The sequence below is a fragment of the Polyodon spathula genome, chromosome 3 (assembly GCF_017654505.1).
Source record: "Polyodon spathula isolate WHYD16114869_AA chromosome 3, ASM1765450v1, whole genome shotgun sequence".
NCBI classification, from domain to species: domain Eukaryota; kingdom Metazoa; phylum Chordata; class Actinopteri; order Acipenseriformes; family Polyodontidae; genus Polyodon; species Polyodon spathula.
Window position 1 is genome coordinate 46,611,049 of NC_054536.1, and position 24,210 is coordinate 46,635,258.

Below are 24,210 nucleotides of genomic sequence, written 5' to 3' on the forward strand. Positions count from 1 at the left end.
GACCTATAATTATTAGATTGGTTACCTGGGGATCCCACGGGGAGCGTTGCATTGGCCTGGCATTCCAATGGATTGGCATTAACTGTTTCACCTTGCCTCGCTACAGCAACCCCAACTGCACAGGCGTTTTTTGAGCTTAAGCAGAAGCTGCAGGACTGGCCTTATCCCTGCAAAGGCCGGTAGCTTGCGTCACTATACGTATTGAGTGCAAACTTTTGCATGCTTTCATTTTTCAGCTATCACTATTAAACACTCAATAGTGCTGAATTTAAAATACTAAAAGAACTAAAATTAAATTACAAACGTTTCAAATAGAAGTCTTTTTCCATAAAGCTGACACTGAAAACAAATGTTTTGTGTAGAAGTTTTTTTGGAAAAGACTACTAGTGCTTTAATAGTTACCTTTTTTTTCAAGTGGGAAGCTGTCCTGTCTTTCAGACCAGGTCTGTTTCTGCTGAAAACCCTAACCCAAAGACAGAAATGATTTTCTACCCACAAAAGATATATTTTAATCAACTTGAGAAGATGCCACAAACTGCCATACAAGTACTGTATTCGACAGCACACACCATGCACTCCAGGATTCCCAATGTACAATTAGATTATAAAGCTATTTTAGGCTTACGGTTAGTTTAAAAAAAAAAAAAAAAAAAAGTCATGTTCAGAAATAAATCTTGTGTCCATGAATTGGCCACTGCTAAGCAATATAAACTACTGTACTTGATTAGAAACAGAAAATAACCCTTTTTTTTTTAGGTGGAGCTCACTGCACATAGTATTGCTGATTAAACTGAAGTACTATAGCATGAGGTGCATGCTTAACATATCGTAGCTTTTCTTTACGAATATATTAATATTTAATATATTTTTCATTAAATTTACCATATTTTCTTTCTTTCTGTTGTATATAGATGAAGAGTTACCATACAACAAATGTTCTAAATGATGAAATGCTTACATGAAAAACAGTTAATGCTAAATTGTAGAATATTTAGTTTTTTATGTCCACCTTTTAAAGACATTCTATTTTCAGTGAATTATCAAACAAAATAAAAACATAAATAGATGTAAAAATAACAACACATGAAATGTCACCTTCTTGCACTGGCGATCTTTAGCAGAAATATTTCCGGTCTTTGATACAGATGGTGTCTTTTTTTGTTCAAGACTTTTTTTTTTAAATCGTGCAGCTGTACACAGAGTGTTAAATCATAAACCGACTACCAGGATCCTAAATACAGTGAAGCAGGTAGTGTGTCAATAAGGCAAACATTTGCTGTATTTATTTTTAAGTGATAAAAAATACGTATAGTTATGGTATTATTTCAGAAAAGGGAATTTTCACAGGGAACTGCATATTACATGGCAATTGGTACATTTCAAAGAAAATCGTGAAATCCGTAATAACCATGAAAAAATACAGCCTCGGGCATAGTTTCTATTTTTATTTGCAGTCCTGAGCTGTTCTTGTGTTCTGCACCTTATGAGTTTGTAGTGCTGTGAGTCGTCTATGCAAGTATCCCCATAGAATGTCCTTCCAGTTTCTAGTCAGTCCTTTTTCACCTTTGGAACCGTCGTAATTGACATTGTTAGTCCACTCCAGATACTGCTCAACCTGTGCCCAAAACATCAAATTCCCAATCATGTAAGATGATGACCTTCTTCTGACCGGGAAATAAGCGCTGATCATTTTAAAATAATTTACTTCTCGTTTATTTTGATATTTTTAGTTAAAATAGCTGAGTGTTTTACAAATACAATAAATAAATACAATTACTGCCGTTGATTTATTTTCTTTTTTTAAAAGGGACAGCACCTTATCTTTTATTTAGCCCAATAGCTAGGGAAAGATACAACCCTCTTTGCATGCTTGTCACGAAAAGTAATGTTGTATTAAAAATAGTTGTAAAATACATGTGTATGTTTTCCATAGTTCCTGAAACAATTAAGAGGATGAAACCCAGTGTTTGTGTGCCATCTGATTCAGTACTCTACAAAAATAATTCTAGGAACAATACATTTCATACATTATTTTTAATAGGGGAGGGGGGAGGCAAGGTCAGTGCCAGGTCTATGTAACCAACAAAATTAATTTCATACAATAGTTAATCTAGATAAAACAAAATAATACATAACATATAATGAACTGTACTCAATAGTAGTCCTGAATATTAATTCTTATTGTTCATTGTTGACTTTTGTCACCCTTGGGAAATTCGTTGTTGTTGACAAGAAACCCATTCATTACTTCTAATTTTTAAACTTGCACACAGCTGCTCGGCAAGTGAAACTAAATAATGAACTTGTATGTACACGTGCTGTAGGGTGCATTAAACACACACACACACACAAAAATAACATCAGATGATAAGCGAGATATTTATTTATGTGCTCTGGTTGGCGTGCATACATATTTTAACAACACTTTTTTTTATTTATTTTTTTTTAAATTACTATTAGGCAACATTTTAACCAAATCAGTTGTTCAACTTATGTTAAAATTCCTGGTGGGTGCTCCTCATCCCTTTCCCCGTGCAGCTCTAGCTCCAGAGCACCCACTGATTTTAGCGTCTATGGTTCATTTTATATAATGTCACAGTAACTAAACCTAGGACTCAGTTGAATTTGTTTTTAAGACTGACTTAGGAAAATATGACTGATCGTTCTTCTGGCTTCTGGCTTTCAAAAAAAAATATTTTATACAGAAAAAATAATAATAAACAAAACAATGCATATAAAGTATTATGAAGTATCTTTTCATAGACCAAAGGGAACATGAGTGGTCAATGTAGTACACAACTACTGCAGAAAAAAGGAAACTTGATTCCTATATATATATATATATATATATATATATATATATATATATATATATATATATTTATATATATATATAAAATGTTTTTTTTCTTATAGGAGAAAATGTTAGTACTTTCTTTACAAGTTGCTTGAATGATTATAAATGTAATGTTGTTATTATTATTATTATTATTATTATTATTATTATTATTATTATTATTATTATTATTATTATTAGAATTATATATTTATTTGGCAGATGCCTTTATCCAGGGTGACTTACAACTATCAGAATAGAAAACAAATAAGTAGCTTTTTCTTTGCAACATTCTAGCTCTGCTCAAAACACATGAACAGACTATTAAAACTTTACTAAAGCTCAATAATTGAAAAACATACCCTTAGTCTATTTACCGGTATTAATTGCAAGCATACAGTATTTTCCATCACAATGCTAAACATCTATTTCATGTATTCATACAGATTCAGGCAAGTGCCACTATGAGTACAGATTTGTCACGTCATTTGAAATATTGTAATCAATTGAAGTGTGTAATTATACTAATTAAGTAATTAGATTTGTATTTGGGGTATTTTAAGTGGTGTGGTTTTTGTACTGTAAAGCTTTCATAAAATGTTAGCGGAGTTGGAAAAAAAATCAGCGACCGTCCCAGTATTTACGACTTGGTTCGGCTTGGGACAAATATGACTGGCGGTGGCTCTAGGGTCTAGGTGGATGTGTATTTGTTATAAGACAAAAAGAAACCTAACAATCCAAATTAATATTACATTCATATTCTCAAAAAAAGAAGAAGAAAGGTTAGGCTTCATAGTTAAAAACATGTATAAAGAAGAAACAAAATAAAACATTCAAGGAAACGTAATGCATTGTTAAATGTTCATAATTGAATCTTTAATTTGCTCTCTGGTCATTAGTGAAGTAGTCTTAGAAGTTCATCTTGCATTGTTTGGTTCAGTCACGCATTACGTATACATGCGCCAGCTTCCAAATGGCTAAGTAAGCATTTACAATGTTCAGCATCTAGTAGACACAAATTACGTATTGTGATGATTTCAATAGCATGGCTTCAGTTCAGTTACTTGTAAACACACAATAAAAGTTTGATACTCTGTTGGTGCGATGTTTAAAACAAAGTCTTCTTAACACGGTCGTCCTCTCTGTGGAAGTTAGTTGTGCAGCAGCGCAGTGCAGTATCCCTGTGAAGTCTGTAGGCAAAAGATTTTGTTGTTCCGGAGGAAGCCCATCTTCTCCAGGACAGCTTTGAAGATTACATAATTGCTATGGCTAGGAGTTTGTCATGGGAAATTTGGACATAAATCATGGCGCAGTCACAGTCAGTGTGTTCAGAATCACAGAGAAAATGACAGGGAGAATAAAGTCATGGGGATAAAAAAAGAAATAAAATAACTTTAATAAAAGCATATTGCAGTGCCTGGTGCGCACAGGTTCAGCAAAGAAGGAAGAGACAAGCAGATCGAATTTCAATGTGTTGCTTTTTTTATTTGCTCTGCAACAGTGACTAACAGTCGCATTTGTAAGTGCTGAACTAAGCAGAGAATAAAGACGCAGACAGGAAAGGATAAGCAGACTAGAAGAGTAACACACTTTGGAGGCAAGAAATACACACACGAGGATAACACAAAGAGGGTGTGGGGCAGACAATAGACATGTACATTAAATTAAGTGCAACCATACAACAATTAAACAACAAGTGGAACAATCACTTCAATTAAAAAGAGAAAACTCTTCCCATATGTCCTGCAGCAAATGCTGGCAGTTAATATAGCACACACACACGGAGACGCACAGAATTTATGAACTGTTAACATAACTTTCAAGAAGTATTTAATCGAAGAGCTTAGTTTGACTCAGAATTTTTTTCTTCTCCAAAATAAAGAAAAAACAGGACATCAAAGTACGAAGTTGGAGCTAGTTTAAATATGTAATTATTCGACTTAATAAACGATAAATGCATTTTTTAAATGCAAACTTTAATGTTAATAAGAAATACTTTCCAATAAAATCCCTTACAGATTGAACACAATTTACTGACATCCTCGCAAGTCACGCACATCAGCAAAAATCGCGGACACTGGCAAAAGTCATCTGTGACACCCGCAACCACCATGACTAAATTCCAGCCATTGCGTCTTCATTGAAGAACTTCAGAGTTTGATGATTTGAGAGCGATGAGATGTTTTGAAGAAAGAGCAAATCCAGCAAGCAAGAGCGAATCCAGATTGCGAATCCAGAGTGAGCCCAGTGAACAAAAATCCTTATTTTGAGATTAAATAGCACAATATATAGGCATTCCCTTGCACTGTAAACAAGTCATTGTCGGTCCTTCCATTGGTTCACAGTATTTCATAGACAGTTGTGTGTCACACAAAATGGTGGGTGTTAGAAATGCAATGCAATGCATTTTGTTATCAAAGGATTTTACATTTATCATTTAAACCTCCTATTCAATATTACTTTAGTTACATTCCTTAGAGAAGCATACAAATTTCAGTTTCAATCTCCAAAATTACGATTACAAACATATAAGACACATCATAATACAATCAAAGGATAATATTTAAGAATAGTTCTTAGTTTATAATATCCATTTAAAGCAATAAATCCTTCAGGTTTATTGGGCTACTTAAAATAACTATTAAACTTGTGTCTACAAGTTATGTAATTAAAAATGATTAAAGCATTTCAACTAACTTTTAACACAATAATGGTACAACTGCACTGTAGCTTGGCTTGGCAACTTTTGTGACACCTTAGGAGACTGACAATCAGCATTTTGGAAGGCAAGCTTCAAAGAGTTAACACCGTTTGTGGCCTGTGCCTTGGTCTAATCAGCAAGCTTTGAAATAGATCTGGTTAAGAATGTTCTGGAATTCGTGTTAACAACCCAGTCACCACAGCATGTCACATAACTAAATTTCTGGGAAATGCTTATATTTAAATTAATTTAACCATGAATTTCCTTGACAGCAGGAAATTAAAAAAATATATATATATATATATATATATATATATATATATATATATATATATATATATATATATATATATATATATATATAATTTATATACAGTGCCTTGCAAAAGTATTCAGACCCCTGACCAATTCTCTCATATTACTAAATTACAAATGGTACATTGAAATTTCGTTCTGTTTGATATTTTATTTTAAAACACTTAAACTCAAAATCAATTATTGTAAGGTGACATTGGATTTATGTTGGGAAATATTTTAAAGAAAAATAAAAAACTGAAATATCTTGCTTGCATAAGTATTCAACCCCCACACATTAATATTTGGTAGAGCCACCTTTTGCTGCAATAACAGATTTAAGTCTTTTGGGGTAAGTATGTACCAGCTTTGCACACAGTGTTGGAGTGATTTTGGCCCATTCTTCTTGGCAGATTTGCTCCAGGTTGTTCAGGTTGGTTGGACCACGCTTGTGGACCGCAATTTTCAAATAGTGCCACAGATTCTCAATGGGATTGAGATCAGGACTTTGACTGGGCCACTGTAGGACATTCACCTTTTTGTTCTTGAGCCACTCCGATGTTGCTTTGGCCTTGTGCTTGGGATCATTGTCCTGCTGAAAGGTGAATTTCCTCCCAAGCTTCAGTTTTTTAGACTGAAGCAGATTCTCTTGCAGTATTTTCCTGTATTTTGCTCCATCCATTCTTCCTTCAATTGTAACAAGATGCCCAATCCCTGCTGATGAGAAACATCCCCACAGCATGAAGCTGCCACCACCATACTTCACTGTAGGGATGGTGTGTCTCGAGGCATGGGCAGTGTTTTGCGCCACACATAGCACTTTGAGTTTTGGCCAAAAAGCTCTATCTTGGTCTCATCTGACGACAAAACCTTTTCCCACATCGCAACTGGGTCACTCCCATGCTTTCTGGCAAACTCCAGACGTGCTTTCAGATGGTACTTTTTGAGTAACGGCTTCTTTCTTGCTACCCTCCCATACAGGCCAGTGTTATGCAGAGCTCTTGAAATGGTTGACTGGTGCACCATTACTCCACTCTCAGCCACTAAACTCTAGCTCCTTCAAAGTGATTGTTGGCCTCTCTGTGGCTTCTCTCACAAGTCTCCTCCTTGTTTGAGCGCAGTTTTCATGGAACGGCCTTTTCTTGGCAGTACCTGGGTGGTGTGATGCAGCTTCCAGTTCCTGATTATTGATCCAACTGTGCTCACTGGGATATCCAAACACTTCGATATTATTTTGTACTCTTTCCTTAATCTATGCATTTGTATTACTTTATCTCTAACTTCTGTAGAATGTTCTTTGGTCTTAATTTTCCTTCAGATTCACAGCCTTAGCAATGATCCTTCAACAGTGGGGTTTTTATCCTGAAAATGTGACAGCAACTTTAATGGTTCACAGGTGGAGGCCAATGGTAAGCTAATTTGGTCCTCATTAGGGCAATTTCTTTCATCGGTGCAAACTGGGAGCTTCCACAGCACAAGGATTGAATACTTATGCAAGCAAGATATTTCAGTTTTTTATTTTTCTTTAAAATATTTCCCAACATAAAACCAATGTCACCTTACAATAATTGATTCTGAATTTCAGTGTTTAAAAATAAAATATCAAACAGAACGAAATTTCAATGTACCATTTGTAATTCAGTAATATGAGAGAATTGGTCAGGGGTCTGAATACTTTTGCAAGGCACTGTATATAAATAAAATGAGGGAAGTCTAAATAGACATCATCCCACAAAATTGATAGTTTCAAGTCACCCGTTTCTGTCTGATTTATTAGTAAACACTGTTTTGAATCTCTTAGTGCGCCTTTTCCTCGATCCAGAACAATTTATACTTGTTTTTTTTTTCTTTCAAGGAATGATACAACAAGTTTTGCTTTCATCTCTAGAAATGTGTGTCTAGTGGAGGCTTTTGAATGCATAAGAAAAAGCTCTTCCTGTAGCAATCATTTTGGTTGCTAAAGGCTAATGTCAGATTGCTACACTAAGGTTAGGCTAGTCTTATTTTTTTGCAAGACTAAAAAAACCTCAGACACTGCCAATATTGGTAAATTTGAAATCTGAACTTTTATATTAGGATTCATAAATAGAGTTGCTCTGTCAGCAAGGCGCTATGCGCTCAGTGTGGCCAAAGCGATTGTCTGGAATATACTCAAACATGCAAAGAGGGTTTCTCTCCCTCCAGTGTTGTTGCCCATTTGTCAGCTACTAGCAATCTAGTTTCTGTAGCTTGATCTTCTCTGCCTGTTCTTGCCTAATCAGGAACTAGCAATGATAGGCATTTGTCTTGAGAGCCCCTTATAGTACTGGACTAGTGTGTGCCTTGAGGAAGAAATTGGAGAGAAACTAAATAACTGCATTTATACTATATATATAGACAGACAGACAGACACACACACACACACCCTCTACAGAGATCAACACAACACATGTAATAATAACTCCTTGTGAATTAAAATTTGCAATATATACTCAGACAACATTTTATTGGTTACACTTTAACATATTTAAACATTTCTGTATTTTATTTTAATTGCAGATTAAAAATAAATTAAAACTAGTTTACCATGAGTGCAAGTTTAAATATTGTAATGAGTTCATGAAAATATCTCATGTTTCACAGTGTGTACTGGGTTGCATACACTGTCTGTAACAAAATAATCATTGGAATATGTAGTTACCAGAGGGGAAATCATTAGTATTGGACAATGTTAGCATCCTGGGTTCACTATACATAGTGAAAGCAACCCCAAAAGCAAACACTGACTTTTAATTGCATTTAAAAAATAAAAATAAAATTGTATGGTGTCATTTTACCCCCCCTAAAAATCAGATGCACAGCCCACTGACTCAGAGCGGGAGGTTTGGGACCAGGTGAATGTTGTATTAAAGGATGCAAGGGGTATCCTGGATGAACTCCAGGCATACAGAGGAGCAGGAGAAGAAATACGAGAGGTATGTTCTAGAGTTATAGCATACACTTTTTAACTGCAGTTTTTCTTGCTTAAGCTTGAGTTATTGTTCCGCTTTCACGTCTGCTTTTACAACAGTGTTGAAACATCATTTTCCAAATTCTGCTTTGCCTGAACCAGTTTTGCACACAAAGGTAGTTAACAAACTACTGTCAATGCATACATGCTGGTATTTTTTTTTTTATCCTTTGCATGCTGGTGTGCCAAAACAAACATTTCACTAAACTAACATCCAGTGTTTAAGAAGGAAAATGTCCCAAAAACATCTAGCCAGCCAGGTGTTGCTTTATTTATTCAGAGTTTAAAAGAGTAGAGGATTGCTGCATTATTTAATGTGTAATAATTATAAAAGTAGCACAATAGTACGGTTGTCTAATAATGTACTGTGTTTATGTAGGCTGGGAGGTCATACTAGGAAGAGATTTGTCAGAACTGAAGGCTTACACAGCTCAAATGTATTGAGCCTTTTCTTTAGCAGCAATCGTAACTATTCAGGAAGAAGTACTAAAGTACTAGTAGAAATGTTTGTGATTGATTTTTTATTTTATTTTATTACTTTTTAATTCAGCACTGTTGAGTGTTTAGTATTTATAGATCATATTCTAAAAGGTGATACATTCATTCATGAGTTTTTGCACTCCAGATTAATAGTAATATGCAGAAAATCAAGTTTCTGATTGGTATTCGTTAACCATGGTTGGAGTCATTTCTGTAAAATTTAAATTTAAAAAGATATAGATGCTGATTTAGTCTGTTGTTTGTAACCATTGATTATTGTCTCATAGGCAATACAACACCCAAATGATGATAATTTACAAGAGAAGGCATGGAGTGCTGTGGTGCCATTAGTGGGAAAACTAAAGAAATTTTATGAATTCTCCCAGCGGTTAGGTAAGTAGAATCATACTGGAAGACAATTGTCTGGGAGCTATGCGGTCCTGTGGGCTACCTTTCATCTGTAACATATGAGTCTTGGTTGGAATCTATGTTTAGTCTCAACTGCAACTCTAATAGACTTTAGGCTATAAACCCACATTTGTCAGTTACTGCTGTAGATCCCCGGGTCTGAAAAACAAGGGGTGTTCAAGACAGGATTGAGGAGTACTGGTAGAGATCTAAAGGGGATGCACCTGTGGTTCCTGTCAGGACCGTGTCCTTGTCCTTATCAGAATAGTGTAGTCGGTTGTCTGATAGGGGTAAAATTAGCTTCATATACCTCCAGTAACTGACTAAAATATTATTATCTTGTATTGTAGTAAGATATGTTTCTGCAGTACCAATGTGAGAGATTTTTTTTAATGTAATGTATATGGTCTTAAACACAGCTTCAATAAATGTTTTTTTTTTTATTATTATTTACTGTGCAGCTAATTAAGTCATGCTCAGTAATGGTAATCCTGTGCTCAACTAAGTATGTATTCATTTTAAAACATATATAAGGCAGAACAATTAAGAATGACACTTCTTCAGTAGATCATTGCCTACTTTCACGTTGACAATGTGGTAACTGCAGCTAAAAAAAAAAAAAAAAAAAAAAAAAAAAAAAACAGTTGCTGCCACTGCTGGTTACATATAACCAAATCTAGGTCACCTCTTTTCTGCACTTCATGCTAAGTATTTTATGCATGATGCAAGGCTAATGGCTTTTCATGTGACTGAGCATGTTACCCAAACTTTTGCACACACAGCCTTTTCCTTAGATACTGTGGGCTCGGTTTTTGGTGTCAAAGCTCAGCAGTTAAGAGACTGAGCTCACAGCTCATTGTAGTTTGATTCCCAGTGCTCTTGTCTGGCCATCATTAACCTTTCCTTAGCCCATTTCTCTGATTCCAATAAGCAGGAGGCTTTCATATTTAACTGGAGTTATAATCAGTGGCTAAATTAAGAGTGATATTGTGTACCTAGTATTTTTTTCTTCTGGGTTTACTTTGCTATTTAGATTATATTGCAGCCTGTTCTTCCCTCAGAAGCCAGCGCCTTCAATGAACTCTCCTCCCAAACAAAGGATTTTTGACTATTAATACCATGTGGCTGGGACTTGACTGACGATCAGTTATTCAATCAAGACCCAGCCATATTCCACTTCTTTCATATATGTGGGTCCGCCTATGCTTTAAGTAACAAGAAGTTACTTAGTTACTGATATACCACCGTTTTTGGCGTTTACATGCTAAACTATGATGGGTGAGTCGCTTTAGAATTGGGTATGATAATTATGTGGTCCTTTCCTTGATGGTTCCCACAGATTACTCTGGTAACTATAAAAGAGAGGAGATAATCTCATATATAAACTAAGTGACCATTTTACAAAGACAAACTCTTTTGTCTACGAGTTTCAGTATTAACGAACTACATTGTAATATCGATCGCTTTTTGAAAAAGCCATCTTAGGACGGCCAGAGGAATGTGAGCATAGAAGTCATGTTTCAAACATATATTGAGCTGAGGTTTACATATGCTGGATCTGTGACTAACATGCAACCACAGTGTGTTCTTTGTGATGAAATACGTGCTCATGATAGTATGAACACTTCAAACCAGAAACCAAATATCCTTCCTTGAAAAAATAATTTAGGAATTTATCGAATCTGAAAAAACAACATGATGTCATTTTTCAAGCAAGCACTGTGAATACTAAAGCTCTCCGTGCATCCTATATCTGTGTGTCTTTAAGGACAGCAAAAACCGTTAAGCCCCACACCATTGCTGAATTGCTTATAGTGCCATGTGCTGCTGACATGGCAATCATTATGCTGGGACCTGCTTTGCAAGTAAATTAAAAGTTATACGCTTTCAAATGATTTGGTTGCACGGCACATTCGTGAAATGGCTGCAAATGTTCGTGAACAGCTTTAAATGAAAGTGAAAAGCAGTGACTTTTTTGCTATCTGAGCTGGACTGGGAGCGTTGTATTGATGTATGTACTATGTTTACCTGTTAAAAAAAAAAAAGTGAACCACAGGTCTGCTTCAGCCGGCTGTATATGAGTACCTTTTCTGTTGAGAATTTCACCCCTGTTTTAGTCTTAGTAATGGTATCCTGTTGCAAAGAATCAGTTCTGGCATTATTTAACTAGAGATTGGACCAGCTAACTTGGGAAAATGTGGCCTTGACTTGCACAGATTCTGCTTCATCGTACATTCCAGGGACATTAAACTTAGTCAGAAACCAGAACTGCTGCGCATCATATTTCACATGTAAAGTGTGTATACTGAGATTCTTCCCCCCTGATTTTTACAGATGTTTCATTAACATTTTCTTTTTACCGATTTTATCCCTATTTTTTTAGATAAAAAAATTTAAATATGGAACACTATCCATACTGTATTGTTAAATAGCCATGTTAGGATGAGCTTTAGAAAACCAAGGAATATTTTATGGGTTATTTATTTATTTTGTTTCCTACAGAGGCAGCATTGCATGGTCTCCTGGGAGCTTTGACCAGCACTCCATACAGCCCCACTCAGCACTTGGAGCGAGAGCAGGCTCTTGCCAAGCAGTTTGCTGAAATTCTCCACTTTACTCTCAGATTTGATGAGCTCAAGGTAAAGCACCCGTTGTATCTGAATTGGACATTGTTTATACATGTTCAGGTTGCTGTTGTATTTGTCCTGTTACACCAAGTCTTTTATATAGTGGTCATTTTAACTAGCTATGAATAACCACTACCTTAGTGTAACAGTCGTAAATTTACATTGTAGAAACACAATGTGATTGTCCTTATGTTTGTTTTCTAATAACTACATTTAATTAAGTATGAATATGGCTAGAATCACTAGGTGGATAAGGATTGCAGTCATCTGCAGGTTAAACTGTTGAATTGATTATTATCCACAATTGGTATCCTTTTTTAATCTTTTTAAAATGTAAAACTATTTAAGATTTCTGTCAAAACACTTTACAACTCTCCTGCCTAAGGGTTGGGTTATTTCTGACATTTTGTATATAATGAATTTGCAGTGAAATAAAAAGATGATCTAATGGAAACAAACACTTCAAAGGGAAGTAATGCCCAAGCGAAGACTTGCTTGTGATAGATTTGCTTAACAGTGCATTGTAGACATATGGCCTTCTATACAGATGTTTCTGTTTTTCAGTTTGAAATGTAATACATTTCTTTTTAGCCTACTAAATCAAACACTGGGAAATACATGCAATTATTTGCATTATATTAGTTTATAATAGAAAATGACAACTATGGTTAATTTTTAATTCCCATCATTACAAGAGTTGTAATAAAGAAATATAAATTAGTATATGGTGGCTCATTTAAGTTATATACTTTTGATCTAATATATACTGTGTTTATTTTCTTTCTAACAGATGACAAATCCTGCCATACAGAATGACTTTAGCTATTACAGAAGAACTTTGAATCGCATGAGGATTAACAATGTTCCAGTATGCCACAATTTTTTAGTATTGCATTTCTAGATGTGCATCTCCCCCATTTATAATGTGGCCCTTGGGTACCAAGGATTATACATGTTATAATGAGGGCTACAACATGATATCGACTAAGTGATGTTAATGGATTTAAATAATGTTCACTGTCTGGATATAGTTACCGTATACAATGAAAACATTTGTAAGTTTGAAACTGATTGGCATGGAAATCAAATTGCAAAACTGCAGATTTTAATGTGATAATCTGGTTGTGCCTGCTTGCTGTCTGGGGAGAGGTGAAATAGCAACTATATAAACATCTGATCAATACCCCTTTCATGGTTCACTTGAATCAATGTAAGTTTAATTTCTAAAAATGAGCCTCTTGTGTTTCAAGTAAGCTTTAAAAAGAGGACATGCAAGTGATGCAGAACATGGTATCAGTTTGTTATATAATAAACCTATTAGTTACAGTGGAATCCCGTATTATTAATTCACTTAATTTGCACACTTTCTAAATGTATGTTTGTTTGCTATCCTTTTATGGGATAAAATATATTTCCTGCTATAATTTCTTGTGTGCAGGTAATAAAAAAGTGAATGTGCCTATGTTTAGACTGTGTGCTGTTGCCTTTCACTCAGCAGCCTGAAGAATTCCTCTTCATCCACCGAACGTGTCTCTTTGAAAAAAAGCGATCTACAGCTGTTGGTACCATCTTAAAGAGTAAGTAGCAGGGTTTCGAAATATATAGCTTTACACTTCCCCACGTGTCGCTACAACTGTTTAAATGACATACCTGTAATTTCTATTTTCATTGTTAACATCCTGACAACTTTTTACACTTACAACTTTAAAGTCTGTTTCAAAGCTCTTTTCAAAATGTCTGCTCAAGTGCACTGATAGAGAATTATCGTCCACATTGTCAAACAGGTAACACAGCAATAATGATCCATGGTGTGGTAAGGAACAGAAAAGGTAGATTATATGTGTATGTGTATGTGTGTGTATATGTGTATATATATATATATATATATATATATATATATATATATATATATATATATATATATATATATATATAGACACATGTACAAAACATTAGGAACACCTTCCTAATATTGAGTTGCGCCCCCTTTTGCCCTCAGAACAGCCTCAATTCGTCGGGGCATGGACTCTACAAGGTGTCAAAAGCGTCCCACAGGGATGCTGGCCCATGTTGATTCCAATGCTTCCCACAGTTGTGTCAAGTTGGCTGGTAGTGGATCTCTACTCCGAATGGCTCATTCCATCTCATCCCACAGATGCTCAACTGGATTGAGATCTGGTGACTGGGCAGGCCACTGCAGTAAGCTGAATTCACTGTCATGTTCGCGGAACCATTCCTGGACGATCCTAGCCTCGTGCCATGGGGCATTATCCTGCTGAAAAAATCCATTAGCAGATGGATACACTGCTGCCATGAAGGGATGCACCTGATTGGCAATGATGTTCAGATATCCTGTGGCATTCAGACATTGTTCCACTTTTATCAAAGGGCCCAATGTGTACCATGAAAACACATCTCACACCACCCCCACCAGCCTGCAATGTTGACACGCGGCATGATGGATGCACGTACTCATGTGGTTTTCTCCATGCTCTAGTCCTCCCATCAGCATGAAACAGCAGGAACCGGGATTCATCAGACCAGGCAATGTTTTTCCATTCCTCCAGTGTCCAGTGTTTTCGTTCCTTAGCCCACTGCAACCGCAGTTTCTTGTGTTTTGCTGAAAGAAGTGGAACTCTGTTAGGTCGTCGGCTGCCATACCGCATTCTGTCAAGATACGACGAGTTGTGCATTCTTTTATGGGTCTTTCGGCACCAATGTTGTACTGGACTGTCAGTTGACTAATTGTAGCCCATCTGTTGCTCTGCACAATTCGTGTCAGCCTCCTTTGGCCTCTTTCATCAGTGTGCCGTTTACAACCACTGGCCTGCTGTTGGCTGGATGTCCTTTGGGTAATGGACCATCCTTGATACACACAGAAAAATATTGAGCGTGAAAAGTCCAGCAGCGTTGCTGTTCTTGATACACTCAAACCGGCGTGCCTGGGACCTACTACCTTACCCCATTCAAGGCACTTAAATCTTTTGTCTTGCCTATTTACCCTCTGAATGGCACATATACACAATCCATGTCTCAATTGTGTCAAGGCTTAAACATCCATCTTTAACCTGATTGAAGTGGATTTAACAGGTTACATCAATAAGGGATCATAGCTTTCACCTGCATTCACCTCGTCAGTCTATTATACGTATACATACGTATCAGGGGTGGAAATAAGACTCCTATTGCAATTGCATAGCAGTTTCATCCATTCCAGGTTTTACAACAAATTTGATTAGTCCCAGTGTGAACAAGTTCAGGTTTGTCTTATTAAACTTGTACTACTAAAACCAGGAATGGATCAAACTGCTATTTAATGGGAGTCTTATTTCCATCTCTGGAAAAAAAAAAAAAAAAAATATTTATATATTATATATATATATATATATATATATATATATATATATATATATATATATATATATATATATATATATATATATATAATAATCTTTTTTTTTTTTTTTTTTTTTAACTTAATGTGCTGGTGCTGAGCAACAATTCTGCTAAGACATGGAGGTATCTTCGCCAAGCACACACACACACATGGTGGTCAATGTTCAACCAGCTTGGTACTTTTGTTTTCATCGATATCATGGCTGAAAATCCAGTTTCGCTTAAGTCTTCCTTTATTCCCTTATTCCACACATACCGAACATAGGCTAGTAAATGGGACGTTTTAGAAATGTCTGTAGATTCATCGAATTGTATAGCAAAATCAGGTTTCAGCGTGTCATAAGCATGCAGGGAAAATAACACATTCTCTGGTTTATTTTTGGAGGACCCTTTGAAACCTCCTCAAGGCCCCATAGGAGGCCACAGACCCGCTGTTGAGAACTTCTGCTTTAGAGGACAGGTCTCAAACTAGAGCGGACATTTTGAAATGAGCTTTAAAACAGACTTTAAAGTTATAAGTATAAAACATTGTCAGGATGGTAACAATGAAAAGAAGAATTACAGGTACATTATTTAAACAGTTGTAGCAACACGTGGGGACATATAACGCAACATTTGTTGGGAACCCTGCTACTTACTCTTTTAAGATTAACCGATTCAATTACAATTATTTAAAATAAAATGTGGGAAAATATATTTCAGAGAGCTTTCAGCTGCTAAAATTCTTTAAATAAAATATTAATCATAACTGCCCTTCCTAGTACTACTAATCTAAAGCAAGTACAAAAATTGTAAAAATAAAGTACAAATGATTACCTTTCATACCTGTCGAAAAATAAATCTTGAGGATGGAAACTATTATTATTTTCTATTACTCAAATGCATTGATTTGACATCTGGGGTTAGGGGTAGTTGAATATGTGTTGTTATTAGTACAGAGGTCATGACTAAACATGGTGCCCTTCTATAGTTGTAAATTGTGATTAAGATGGGTTTACATGTAAATATGTTACATTGCAAATTAATGAATGTCTTGCATTTTTCTTTAGCCAACTAAACTGTTCCTACTTTTACAGGCAGAGGGAGAAAATGAAGTAAATAATGAACTGGCAAACCGAATGTCTTTGTTCTATGCTGAAGCAACACCCATGCTGAAAACATTAAGTGATGCTACAACAAAATTTGTATCAGAAGTAAGTATTGGTCCTGCTGCAGCATTACTGAATTGATTTCCTCTTGAGATCCCAGGTTCAGGGTTAAGTAAAAGTTGAAATTCTCATAAGTGGATAAAATAAAGAACACATGAGGCATGAACTTATCAAAAGAAACTGATGGATCAAGCAGTGATATTTTTTGTTCATTGTATTATTGGTACTAAAATAGATAAACCACCATGCACTGTTGAATAATGTGTGCATCTGAAGATGTGGGTGAGGGTTACACATTAACACATCAAAATGATAGGTAACTGGCAATGTTGCCCTGCCCCTGGGTGTATTTCTGTAATTTTGGTGTATAATCATTGGTACACGGGATGTAATATGTGGGGTATGCGAACAAGTGTTTAAAATGTGTATTTGTATGTAGGCTTGAGGATTGCTCAGCACTTCATGTGCAGGTAAAATGTAATAATATGCGAGTACTGGGAATTGCACTTTATTAATTCACGTGCAGTTGTACCGAGACTCCAATTGAATGATTGATTAGCAATCGAGTCTCGGTACAGCTGCATAAAAGCTGCATGTTTTCACTCACTCGGGATTAGAGACGGAGGTATAAGCATAGTAACAATAATAGCAGCTCACCATGTTTGTCTATCGTTAACAATCGCTCAGCTTCACCAAACTCCACCTCTCTGTTGTTTATTTGTTGGTTCCTGGTTCTGGTCTGACATCACCCACTACAGCAGTTTTTGTGACAGTAACAAAATATGCATCTCATATGATGGCTTTGTGTCTTTTGTGTTATACTGAATTAATACAATGTATTTACATATACTGTAAATTTAATAGATGACAACTGACAGAGTAACACATATACAGTGGTTTGCAGAAATATTCACCCCCTACAGGGATAAAGTGGTAGAGAGTAACAAAGGGGTTGAGTACTTATGCAACTGATTTAATCTGTACATCTTATTTAGTATTTGCCCCTGTCTGATTTTCTGCATTTCTGCATATTTTTGCACTGAATGTTATCAGATCTTCAACCAAAATCTAATATTAGCTAAAGGGACCCTGAGTGAACAAATAACACCAAATTTTGATTGTTATTTCATTTATTTATTAAAGAAAGTTATGCAACACCTAATGCCCCCCTGTGAAAAAGTAATCGTCCCCTTAGACTCAATAACTGGTTACGCCACCTTTAGCAGCAGTAACTGCAACCAAATGCTTCCTGTAGTTATTGATCAGTCTCTCACAGCACATGGAGGAATTTTGGCCCACTCCTTCATGCAGAACTGCTTCAACTCAGTGAAATTTGTGGGTTTTTGAGCATAAACTTGTAGCAATTCACTTGCTCCATGAAGTGGGTGTAAGTTTCACCCACCTGTCCCTTTTATTAGGGTCAGTAGCCTTTGGCCAGGTTAAAACTAATTTTCCCATAGTTCTTTGCTATCACCCTCTGTTCATCCTCTCCCCCCATTGGCTCATTCAGATATCCACTCCTCCAATCTCAGAGCTCCTTGGAAGCCAGTACCAGTATTAAAGCTGGCTGGCAAGGCCAGGAGAGGAATCCATTTTACAAATAACAGCATATTACTTAATTACAGTGTAACTTTATTTTAGATAAATCCTGGTGCATCCATTTACTCTTTTGATAATCTTGTACTCTGTCTAAACCTTTCTTTTTTGTTTACACTGTTACTTTTTTAAGTTTAGTTGCTGTTCAATGTCTGTTTAGAGTTTGTTTTTGTTAGCGTGTTCAGTCTCCATTTTGTTCCTGATTCTCCTGATATTTTCCAAACGGCTGTTCACCACTCAACCCGGTACTACTCAACAGACTCACCATTTTCTATGATCGCTATTTTTTCATCAATCTTCATCCATCATCATCAGTACAGGACTCTATTCAGGACTTCATTATTTGTTGGTGAGATTATTCCTTTTCTGTTTGCTGTTTTTTTTTTTTCTACTTTACTTTGATACTTTGGTTCCTGTAGTTTTGGTTTTGTTCTTTTGTTACTTTGGATTTCATGTGCATTGCTTCACTGGACTTGTTAGGCCTAAATTTCATTTATCATTCATTCCCATCAAGACTGCCTTTGTAATTGTTTTCCCCGTATACATATTCATTCACCTTTGTCTTTTTTTCCTGTTGGTGTGTGTGTGTGGGGGTTTATTGGATGCCCACCACATTCATTTCGCTTTAGTGTTAGTTTGTTTGGATGTTTGTTTAGTTCACTTTACTTTCTTACTCACCTGTGCCTTCCTCTAAATGTTCTCTGCAATAAGTTGTTGTCCTTATATTTCATTTATTACATTATAGTTTACAACAATAAACTGTTTGTTCATGAAATTGACACCTCTGACGTCCCTGCTTTTGCTGTCTGTCACTCTTGCTGACTTAGTTATAGATACTGGGCCAGCAGTATTTCCGTAGGGAGAACAGTACAACCCTTTGCGGTCCTATGTCGGACGCTGTCCGACATCATCAAAAAGACGTAAAGCACAGGTCTAGTCATTTTTTCTCTGGAAAAGGCAAGAAAACCTTTCAATGAGACTGGTAGGAGCCGAATGAAACTGGAAAAAAAAGGGGGCATTTCTCATAGCCCCATGCATTACAGAGATGACACAGACATAACAATGGAGTTAGCTGCTTCTGCATCCAGGGCTCAAAGAATATCACGGTCATTTGCAGAGTTTTTTGAGATGTTATAGTAATAAAATAATGACTTGGAGTTTGGTGATAAAACGAGTGATCAGTATGCACGTCTAAGAGGTATGTGAAATAGAGTGAACAAGGGTGGGGCTTGGCTGTAGATACAGTACTGAGTTTTTTTGCAATTCTGTGCCTTTTTGAACCTGTTTTACTCTGAAAAAAAATTTTAAACAGCGCTTGTAAAATAGAGCGTGTGAAAATAAATTGTACCTGATGTGCCTGACGAACGCTGAAAAAATGGACCGCTAAGGGTTAAATTTCTTGTTCTTTAACTATTCTGATGTAGACTTGCTTGTATGTTTTGGATCATTGTTTTGCTCCATGACCCAGCTGCGCTTCAGCTTCAGCTCACGGATGGATGACCTGACATTCGCCTATAGAATTCTCTGATACACAGCAGAATTCATGGTTCCTTCAATGATGGCAAGTCGTCCAGGTACTGGTGCAGCAAAGCATCCCCAAATCATGACACTACCACCACCATGCTTGACCGCTGGTATGAGGTTGTTACTGTGGAATGCAGTGTTTGGTTTTCACCAGACATAACGGGGGCCCATGTTGGCCAAACAGTTCCACTTTTGACTCTTCTGTCCATAGAACATTGTTCCAGAACTCTTGAGGATCATCCAGGTGCTTTTTGGCAAACTTGAGATGAGCATTCATGTTCTTAGTGAGCAGTGGTTTCCGTCTTGCTACTCTGCCATGAATCCCATTTTTGCCCAGTGTCTTTCTGATGGTGGAGTCATGAACACTGACCTTAGCTGAGGCGAGAGAGGCCTGAAGATCCCTGGATGTTCTAGGTTCTATTCTTTCTAGACGATTTTACGCCTTGCTCTTGGAGAGATTTTTGCAGGACTGCCACTCCTGGGAAGATTCACTACTGTCCCAAACTTTCTCCATTTGGTCAATATGGCTCTGACTGTGGTTTGGTGGAGCCCCAGAGCCTTGGAAATGGCTTTGTAACCCTTTCCAGACTGATAACTTGGTGTCATTTTTTCTCTCAGACTGACCAAACTTTGGTGTCATTTTTTCTCTGACTCCCTCTATATACTATTACAACCCACAAAAAGATCTGACCAAATTCAATGTGAAAAATGTGCAAAAATGCAGAAGATCAGACAGGTAGCAAATACTTTTTCACGGCACTGTATTTATATTCTGTATGCATTTTTTTACTTTATCAGTGTGGAGTAGTTTGTGTAGATTCTACATGTAAAGTCTAATTTGAAAGCGTCATGGAGTATGCTTAGGTGCCAACAAAATGTGAAAACTTTGCAGGGGGGTGAATACTTCTGCAAACCACTCTACCTATTGTAGGTTCATTCACACACATTTACTTATAAAGTAAGCTGTTCAGACTGGATCATTTTTCATATTTTTTTGCAAATAAACATTGTAGCTCTATGATACTTGGATTTAATTTGTTAGTATATCTGCTACAGAGGATTTGTACATCGTATATTTTAGTGCCAGTATTTATGTACTGTACAACACACTTTAATGTTTTTTTTAATTTGATCTAGAGAATCCCTTATCTGATTGTGATGATACTTGGTTAGAGCATTCTTTAGCACAATGTAATGAGAACCAGAACCTGGGGATGCAAGGATGTGTCTTAAACGATTGACCACGTTTATTTGTTTGTTGTTTTATATTATTATTTTTGTTTAGTATGTTAGCAGGGATATCAAAAGGAACCTACTGTAACTCAATGTGTCTTAGTTCTTCACTGTCAACAAAACTGGGTCCTTTTAGAATGCTTGCATAGTGTTCATAATTGTAATGCACAAGCAACTAATATTATTATCTCTTATTTTTATTAGCACAAGAACTTACCAATAGAAAATACCACAGATTGCTTAAGCACAATGGCAAGTGTATGCAGAGTAATGTTGGAAACTCCGTAAGTTGAATCATCTTTAAGTCTTTAAGTAATTATTTGTTGATAGTGTTCATTTATATATGTATAATTGGTATTATTCAAACACTGACTGAGGAGGGTTCAATAAAAAGTTAGCTCTATTAAAAACTGTTAAGTTCAGACAAATAAAAGATTTAAGTGAATTGGTTGTCATATCTCTTCTTCCACACCAGTCTAATTTATAAAGTTACACATCTGATCACAAACATCTCAAGTCCTATGCATTTTTTTGTTTTACTTTTTATTTGTATTTGTTTTAATCAGAGAATATCGAAGCAGGTTTGCAAATGAAGAGACTGCATCATTCTGCCTACGGGTCATGGTGGGGGTCATCATTCTCTATGACTATGTGCATCCTATTGGGGCATTTGCAAAGACGTCAAAAATGGATGTAAGTGTAATGTGAATTAAAAACACCCAGATGGATGTATCACAATCTAAGCAAAAGAGTGGACAAAATGAACTCCTGTTTGTTTTTTTCTAATTTATTTCTTTGCTTTATTTCCAGATGAAAGGTTGTATAAAAGTCCTTAGAGATCAGCCTCCAAACAGTGTAGAAGGCCTCCTCAATGCTCTCAGGTATGTTATTGTTATTGTGTGACAGAGAATGAGAAAGTACATTGATCATTAGTAATATACATTTCCATAAACTGATCAAGGCAGTTTAAATGGCTGTCTAGTTTTGTCCATAAGTACCTTTATGGCTCTTTCGTGTAAGTCCAAGAACTAACGTGCAAGTGGCTTATACTGCAAATAAAGTAAACTTTTAATAAACATTTTATTAAATACAGTTTCTCTGCCTCAGGTACACAACTAAACATTTGAATGATGAGACTACCTCCAAGCAAATTAGGATCATGTTGCAGTAACCGGCCCCCCCTGGAATCTGAGCTGGCTGCAGAAATGAATGACTGAGATGAACAGACAGATTTTTAAAAAATGAATCGGCTTTTTCTTTTCTTTTCTTTTTTTTAAAGAAGAAAACAAAACATGTTCTTGCTCTTAAAATAACATCAGTCTTGTAAAAAGAAAATTCTAAACCATAAATGATTTGCTGTTTCAGAATGGCCATAGAACAAGTGCCAGCTAATACTGCGTACTGTTTTGGGGTTCTGTCAACGTAAGTGGGAGTTAATTGACTTGAAAATTTAAAAAAATAAATAAATCATTATTTTTGTTTAAACTTATATTTAATAATGCTTGTTCTGCATGACAGAATTGCCTATTTCTGCTATTTAAGGACTAATACGTGTTAATTTTTTCTATTTCTGCTTAATTGTGTGAACATTTTGAGAAAGCAAAAATTGTTGTACAACAGGTACCCAGCACAATGTGGATAAGAATTGAGGATAAAATAGTACTGTTTATTTTAAGATTTTTTTTAAGTTTTTGTTTTTTGTACGAGTGTATGCTGTAAGTTTATCTTTGATTTGAAAACTAACTTTAAAACTGTGATGTGCATAACAGGAAAAAATGCATTTGCATGTACATGTGCAATGAATGGCTGTTGGACAAATTAAAAAAAAAAAAAAAAGCTTTTGTTTTTCTAAAGCTTGTCATTACATTTTGTGGGAAATTAAGGGGAAAGGGTTTATTTTAGCAGTTTGAAATCAAAATCTCAAACAAAAGTAAAGAATATTGTAACCTGAATTAAACAATCATCTAAAGGACTGAAAATGTGTGGCAGCTGAAGGCTTGTTCAGGGTTTCTCTGTCATTTACTTGTATCTAAAATAGAAAATCTGTTGTGGTAGTCCAAAGTGGCATTGATGTTTTGCAACACTTCCAGAACAAAGTAAGGGGTGAAACTGCAGGGAACACTATTGGTGTCATAACCGAAATGCAAAAGTGCAAGAGAAAATTGAAGATCTGGCAACATCAGTATTCAATATTCATACAATATTTATTGTGTGTTAATTTAAAAAAATATGTACAAATTAATTTTTATTTTATTTATTTTTATTTTTAAATCAGCATAGAACACAATTTAGAACATACACTTTCTGAATATTTGTAGAAGTGATAATGATTAAATTACAGGGCAATTGCTGTTAGATTTGTTGAAATACCAGCAGGGGATGCTCTTATCTCTATACAGGTGTTATTGGTGTTTAATGAAGATTTTTATCTGGTTTCATTCATCCAAATAATACAAAACCAAAAAAGCGTGTAAATTTTTCTTGACTTTTGTCAGTGTTAAAATACAGCTCATGTTTTTTAGAAAAGTGACACATCATCATTTAAAATTGCCGGGTCACAGTATCACAATTTTTAAAATACTAACAGATTAACATTCCTTATTTTTATTTTTTATATATATATTTATATATATATATATATATATATATAATCTTACCCACATTTATTGTTTTTGTTTCAGATTTTAATTTATTTTCCATCCCTTTCCCATGTCCCAGTATTACTTCTGTTTAAAAGCAAATGCTGAGTAACTGAAGCATCTGCGAGGAAGATGGCAGACCATTCCTTTGAACATGCAACTCTCCAAGATCTGCAGCTCCCACTGAGAAAGTGATTGAATGTTGATTGATGCCATTTAAAAAAAAAAAAATGATTTGAAAAAATGTTGGCCTGATGGGAAAATTCATCATCTTCTGGAGGGTAGCAAAAAGGGAAAGCCCATTTGACTGAATCGCATGGGTCTTCAACAGTCTCTTTG

The 24,210-nt window shown here is 35.7% G+C and overlaps 1 protein-coding gene across 2 annotated transcripts in view; it reads left to right on the forward strand.

Moving 5' to 3' along the window:
• The window catches only part of fam49bb (family with sequence similarity 49 member Bb), a 54,840-nt gene extending 31,699 nt beyond the window's left edge, over positions 1-23,141 (forward strand). For both annotated transcript variants that reach the window (XM_041245322.1, XM_041245321.1), the window contains exons 3-11: positions 8,664-8,785; positions 9,588-9,693; positions 12,211-12,347; positions 13,126-13,203; positions 16,808-16,924; positions 21,437-21,516; positions 21,799-21,925; positions 22,043-22,113; positions 22,340-23,141. In XM_041245322.1, the coding sequence (XP_041101256.1) occupies positions 8,664-8,785; positions 9,588-9,693; positions 12,211-12,347; positions 13,126-13,203; positions 16,808-16,924; positions 21,437-21,516; positions 21,799-21,925; positions 22,043-22,113; positions 22,340-22,403 (902 nt within the window). In that variant the 3' untranslated portion in view covers positions 22,404-23,141. The remainder of the gene's footprint in view (positions 1-8,663; positions 8,786-9,587; positions 9,694-12,210; positions 12,348-13,125; positions 13,204-16,807; positions 16,925-21,436; positions 21,517-21,798; positions 21,926-22,042; positions 22,114-22,339) is intronic.
• The last annotated feature ends 1,069 nt before the right edge of the window (positions 23,142-24,210 follow it).